Source organism: Cloeon dipterum, chromosome X, assembly GCF_949628265.1.
Source record: "Cloeon dipterum chromosome X, ieCloDipt1.1, whole genome shotgun sequence".
NCBI lineage: Eukaryota > Metazoa > Arthropoda > Insecta > Ephemeroptera > Baetidae > Cloeon > Cloeon dipterum.
The window spans coordinates 28,362,882-28,369,758 of NC_088790.1; the positions used below are offsets into that span (position 1 = coordinate 28,362,882).

The 6,877-nt window shown below is 35.9% G+C and overlaps 1 protein-coding gene across 1 annotated transcript; it reads left to right on the forward strand.

Moving 5' to 3' along the window:
• Positions 1–2,795: 2,795 nt before the first annotated feature.
• LOC135946375 (plexin domain-containing protein 1-like) lies at positions 2,796–5,852 on the forward strand. Its single transcript, XM_065494585.1, has 6 exons — positions 2,796–2,979; positions 4,224–4,396; positions 4,453–4,612; positions 4,682–4,885; positions 5,264–5,414; positions 5,762–5,852. Exons 1-6 carry the CDS (start codon positions 2,796–2,798, stop codon positions 5,850–5,852), a joined length of 963 nt encoding a protein of 320 aa, XP_065350657.1.
• Positions 5,853–6,877: the final 1,025 nt, after the last annotated feature.

Here is a 6,877-nt window from a genome sequence, read left to right on the forward strand (position 1 = left end):
ATCACCTAGATAAGGGGCGCAACAAAACCCATCATCTCGGCCACATCATAGGCATGAAAAAATTCAAAATTTAAAATAAATTTAAATTTATAATGTTTCGCTGTTCTGAAAGATTTAATTAACCACGGTGTCTATTTTATTATGCTAATTGCAATACTGGAAAAATTATGCGAACGTGCGCACAACTATTGTCACAAACCTCGTCGTCCATGATGAAAATTTCTCAGAAGTCTGCATGTTTCACTAAGGAATTTTCAAACTTTTGTATAAAAAAGGAGGACTGTGAATTTCAAATATTTAGTTCTGATAGCCTAAATATTTGTAGTAAGGGATTACACATCACTGGGGAAATTAAATATGAAGCTGCGAAAAATTTAATTTCCATCAGGCTTCATCAGACAAATAAAAATGAAAATTGTATTTAATTAAATAAAAATTTGTATATTTTTTATTTTTGGCAGCGGGGACCAGATTCTTGAGACGCGCAGATGTGGCGTCCGGTGGAGTATGGCGCAAAAAACTGTCACGTGAAAATGCGCGAAAAGAAGCAAGTTTTCGTCAATATTTTGACATATAATTTGCATTACTCTTAACTAATTGTGTCTTTTGGATCGCAAAAACAAACTCTTGACACTCGTACGGGAATCCAAAGAGAGCTTTTTGTTTCCCACATTCAGACGCCATCTTGGATCTGCGCAGTGCGAACCAACTTTATCGCACATCTGTCCCCCGCTGACTTTTGGGTAAAAAATACATTTTAAAGAGTTGTGTGTATCCTTGAGGTCACTTTTCGTTTAAAAATGCGGACAGAGAAAGCTTAAAAACAAAATTTGAATGCAAAATAACTCTTTGCTGTCGTTCCTATCGCGGTTGAATGAATTGATTTTGGTGTTCAATGCATAAAATTTAATCCGATATTAATTAGAGGATAAATTCAGACTTTTAAAACGATGAAAATCGGATTTTCCAACGAATTAAAATAAAAGTACTGGAAATCCGCTTAAAATGTTGTAGTTATGCAACGTGCGCGGCAGGACTGCTCTACGGCACAGTTTTACAGAAAAATCGTGCAGTCTCGTTTATCATGATCATGCTTGTCTTTTCTTCCCATTTCTCATCAAATATTATCAAGTCAGAAAGATATTCAGCCTCAATTATTCCAACACATTGCAGGGATTTATGAATATTCATGCATTGCTTGAATTGCAGGTATATTTCCACAGCAGAGAGGAATAGAATCCCTGAGCTCATTCTTCAGATTTTTGGCGAGAAAACCCCTCGAAACAATTTTCTCATTTCTCATTTGGACGCCGAGGAAGCCACAGAGCCACAAAAATGTCGCTAACGATATTTTGCCGAGGACTCATTTTCATTCTGATTATTGACGTTTCTACTTTATTCTTGACTTCGGCGGCTTCAGACTTGGAATGTGAGTAAATGCCATTAGAATCGAATTAAAATAATTTTGAGATTGTTTGCAGCAAAGGAGCATGAAAAGGAGACTCTTCCCACCATCGCGAGCATGAAGATTGACGACCACCACACGATGCGAGCCACTTTCATTCACCACAACAAGAAATTGGCCAAACATTTGTGGCTCGACATGAAAAAACACAAAAATGCGGTTCACCTGCAAAACCAAACGGTAAAGTTTCTTTAAAGAAGTTTTCACCAAATGGGGTTTTCAAGTGAGGTTGTTTGTTTCAGAAAATTATGCACTTGTCATTCAGCTTTGAATTTTACGACCAAAATATTACTGAATTGTGTGTGTCGCAACTGGGAGAAATCTATGACTTAGAAAACAAGAAGTTGGCCATTTTTGCTTTGTTTGCTCTAGATGCAAAAAGCGAAGTCACATACGTCGATACTGGTTTGTCCCTTTTTAATTTTAGGGGAGTTTAATTTTATTGAATTTTTCCTACAGGTGATTCCTTGGTCGTCCAATGGGAAAAGTTTAAGACTAACGATTTGAATGGGGACTGCAGCTTCCAGGTCACTTTATATACCAACGGATCCGTCGATTTCATTTACAAGAATATTCCTATCAGTTTGAAAAATGCCACATCGCAGAACTCCAATTTTGTCAGCACTTTCGGTATTGGCTACGAGCTTGACGTGTTTTACGGTAATTTTTAATTAATTATTCTATACTTTTTCGGTGATTTTACATTTTATTTTGATAAGCTAGCTTTTTAAAATGCCAACAGGTGGATTTAAAAATCTCGTAAATGTAAAATTATATTCACCAGTTGCATAAGCCATTAGTGTTTGAAGTTTCCATCAGATGGCGCCACCGTATACTTTCGTAATAAATTTAATTTTAAGGCACTTCCGCTGCGATTTCAGACTCAATCCTGCTATTGTGCATTCTTCACTTAATATGATTTATTTTGACTTGCTGAAAATCAAAATTAGTCAAGCCATTCGCCATGGAAACGTTGGAAAAGATTTTATATTTTAAAAAATCGTTTTTTATTTTCCTAAGGTGATTGGCTTAACCGAATTTGGTTTTCAGAGCGTCAAAAGAAAGAAAATTAAGTGAAGAATGCACAGTGGCAGGATTGGGTCTGAAATCTCAGCTGCGGTGCCTGAAAATTAAATTTATTACTAAAGTATACGGTGGCGCCACCTGTTGGCGGCTTTGAACACCAAAATGCTTATTCAACTGGTGTATTTTTAAAATAAAAATTAAGCAATAGATTTGACTTTGAAATTCCTAAAACGGCAAAGTTCTGACAAAAGTTCACCGTCACCAAAATAACATATGTTTTTCTTTTACAGAAAATAATAAGAAAATGGAGTCAATTAGCCTCGGCTACCACTTTGATGTGAATAATTACCACATCCGGAATGCAACAGTGGTTAGATTTGAACCTGTGCCTTTGTGCTTGCACCACTACACGTGCGCCAGCTGCGCCAGTTCGAAGATTCAGACGTACCTACACCTAAACGAGTCGCATCCGTGTTTTTGGTGTCCAGGTTTGAGCTTGTGTTCCAACAAGCAAGATTTTCTCAAGAATATTTGGAGCGAAACCAATTGTTCCATTCAAGAAATTGAATCCCGCGATCAATGCTTTGAAACAGAACAAGAAGGTCATTATCTGAAAATTTCATTTGTGAAATGGGAATTCTAATTTTCTTTTATTTAAATTATTAATGTATTTTGCTTTAACAAGAAAATTTGTTTTATTTGTTCTAGGAGTAGAAACCGATAGAAGCTTGGACTTGGTTGAATTAGTGCTGCCCAATTTGATATCAATCGCAATTTTCATCTCGCTGTGTGTGTGTGCTTCCGGTCTGGGCAAAAAAATCTGGAAAAGAATATTGGACTGCTACCATAATTATCATCATTTGAATCCAGGCAGCGGCCACGAACCAATCTTGAATTTAAGCAGCGACGCTGAAGATATCGAAATGGACAGTCTCAACAGTCGCCAAGAATCTGATGAAAGAGACGAAGATGAATACGGCCTGGTTCATTTATTCGGACAATCTGTGGCATAAATATACATCTATTTACAAGTTCTAAATTAACTCTTTTTGTTTACGAAACCATACAAATTTAAAACAAAAACACCATGATGATAAAATGCTCAGATTAACCTGCAAAATATTTTAAATGTCTTTCTGTAAATTTTATCTTCACCCGAGTCTTTGTTTCTCTTGGGAATAATAATGGATAATGAGCAAGGAAATTAGTGGACTCTTGAGATTTTTTTAATCTGTTAAATATGGGTCGCAAGTCATTAAATTTAAAAAATACCACTTTTAGTTGCTGCCTTTTATGGCTTCCAAGAAATTTATTTATAAAAAAATTCCTTCTGTCAAATTTAATGCATTGCTCAAATCGACTGAATTCCTCGTCTGCTTCGCCAAATAAAATGCTAAAAATCTCCAGCCTGGTAAGAAAATCACATTATTAAGAATCCTGGAGAGATCAACGCTCGCAACAATTTACTCATTTCATTTTTGGACACCAAAGGAGACGAATGCCAACGAACTAAATTCACATTTGTAGCCGGTGTGTATCTCATTTTTTTATTATTATTCTAATCAATTCATCTTTTATGTTTAAAGGATCAAAATTGTCAAGGAAATGGGGAAAGCACTAATTTACCATGGACTCCTGTTTTTAACTTTCCTCGTTTCTCCTTCCGTTCGTAAGTGAATATTTTTCGATACAAATTCTAAAGCAACCCTGATTTTAAACTATTTCCGTTTAGACGAAACACAGTCTTTATCCGTCCATGAGCAAGATATTTGGGACGAGTACAACTCTTTACGAATCCAATATACACCAGTCGATGCAGATTTTGCCGAAAAATCGTGGGCCTTCGTGGAAAACCACACAAAAACTGTCGCTGTGACCAGGATGACCACTAATGACGCGATAGTAGTACGTTCGATTGAATCTAATAATTTAGATTTGTTTTAAATGATGAATTGTTGCAGACCGACCTGTCGTTTGGCTTTCCATTTTACGATGTGATAATTTCCAAGGCTTTGATTGTCTCAGGATTAGGTTCAATCTCTGCATTCGTTAATTCGTCCTGGGCGATTTTTCCGTTTGTTGCTTCAGAGGCAAGTAGCTCCTTCACATTCGTCGATACCGGTGAGTAAATTGAATCATTTATATTTAATTAGTTCAGTAAAATTAAAATTATTTGTGAACCCTATACAGGTGATTCCTTCCATGTCAATTGGGAAGATTTTATTTTAAATGACACCTCGTACAAAGATGCGATGAAATTCCAGGCGTCTCTTTTCGAGAACGGCACGATCCAGTTCGTGTACATGAAGGTTCCAAAGGACTTGACTACTGACGATGCCATCAGCACCCACGAGATTTCAATTGGTGTTGCCTACAAACATTTGGAGAAATTTGGTAAGCTTAAGGCGGACACAAAGTACAAAAATGCTGTCCTTTTTCTAGAAACAGTTGCCATTTTTTTCTTTAAAATGATTTAGCAAATATTTTCACTCAATGTGCAAGCAAAAATTTGCGTTAGTGACGCTGTCATATTTTTCTATTTAAAATCTTGTTTACAAATTTTTAAAATAAGTACGAAGTTTAGAAATTTGAAGAGTTTATAGCGAAAAAACATCTAAAATATAATTTTGAACAATTTTTCTAATACTCTCTGAGCCATAGATTTATATAATTTACTTATTGTACATTCAAAAAAAGCTAAAATTAATTTTCTTGCTGTTTTTTAAGTAAAAAAATCGCATTCACTAATAAATTGATCGTATTATCACTTAGATAAGGGGCGCAACGAAACCCATCATCTCGGCCACAGCATAGGCATGAAAAAGTTCAAAATCCAGGATGGCACCGTGATAAGATTCGAACCATTGCCTTCGTGCACGAAATACAAGGACTGCAAGAGCTGCGTAAATGCTATCATTCCGATGTACCAGAGGAATTCGCGTCGTTGCTATTGGTGTCCAGAAATAAAGAGATGTTCCAGTATGAAAGATCATCTTCAGAGCGCTTGGATTTGGGGCAATTGCGCACCTCAAGAAGATTCAGACCCCCTTATGTGCAACGGTCCAAAACCAAAAAAAGGTTGATTATTTTTCATAAATTTTAGAATTTTCAGTATAATTTAAATTCTCTTATTTCAGAGAGGAAAATGGGATGGTCATCTATATTTACGATATCTTCCATCATTATAATTATAGCCGCATTATTCTATACATACAAGTATTTACGTAGCGTTTCCGGAACAAGATCTATAATGCGATCATTAATGGCCAGGTTCCGAATTATCTGCAATAACCTCAGCAATAATGCTGAACCAGCGTTTGCTCGATATGTTGACGGAGACGTTAGCCTAATCGGAATCTAATGAAGCACAGCGCACAAAATCTAATCATTCCCTGCTCAACAATAGCTGGAACATTTATTTTTACATAGAATAAAATTTTTAGCATGATAAGGTTAAAATAATTGAGTTTAAATGATTTTCATTTCAACGTTTTTCACAATGGCCAACTTCCTCAACTAAGTAATTGAAAGAAAAATATGATAATTTCACATGTTCTAGAACCACGGAGCGGTCATTTCAGTTCCGCAAAGCCTCTGAACTGAAAAATAAAATTCATAACCGTACAGAATGGCCTGTAGAGAATTTCGAATCAGAAATTTCCGCGTGCACACATCAGTGCAAACCAAAAAAAGAGAAAATTTACAACTCCGCCACTCGCATCTCCCTGTGGCAGAGTTTTTTCCTCGCATAAAAATTAAAATTAAACAAAATTTCCATAATTAAATAAATGTGGCTTAGGTTTTCACCCGGGTTATTTATTTTAATTACTGCTCTCCATATTTGGTTGAATTACGTATAATTGTGCTTCTATCAAACCTTATACAAAATGTTGAAAAAATTTATTCTATGCTCAAATTGACTGAATTCCTCGTCTGCTAAAAATTCTGCTGCTGACCAAACGTGGACGGAAAGCAAATTCTTCAGAATCTTGGAGAGCTCAACGCCTGCAGCAGTTGCAACATTTTTGTCATTTCATTTTTGGACGCCAAGGGAGCCGAATGTCAACGAACTAAATTCACGTTTGTAGCCGGTGCGTTTCTCATTTCCTGATTTGGATTATTTTTGTGTAATGTTCAAAATAATTATTCTTTCGTGTTTAAAGGAGCAAAATTATCAAGGAAATGAGGAAAGCACTATTTTACCACGGACTCCTCTTTTTAACTGCAACCTTCCTCGTTTTTCCTACTTCCACCACGGATGACACTATTCGTAAGGGAATAACTTTGATAGAATTTTTTTATAATACACTATTTCCTTGTAGACGAAACACAATCAATCCCTGGGCAAGAGATTTGGGATGAATACGGCTACTTACGAATCCAATA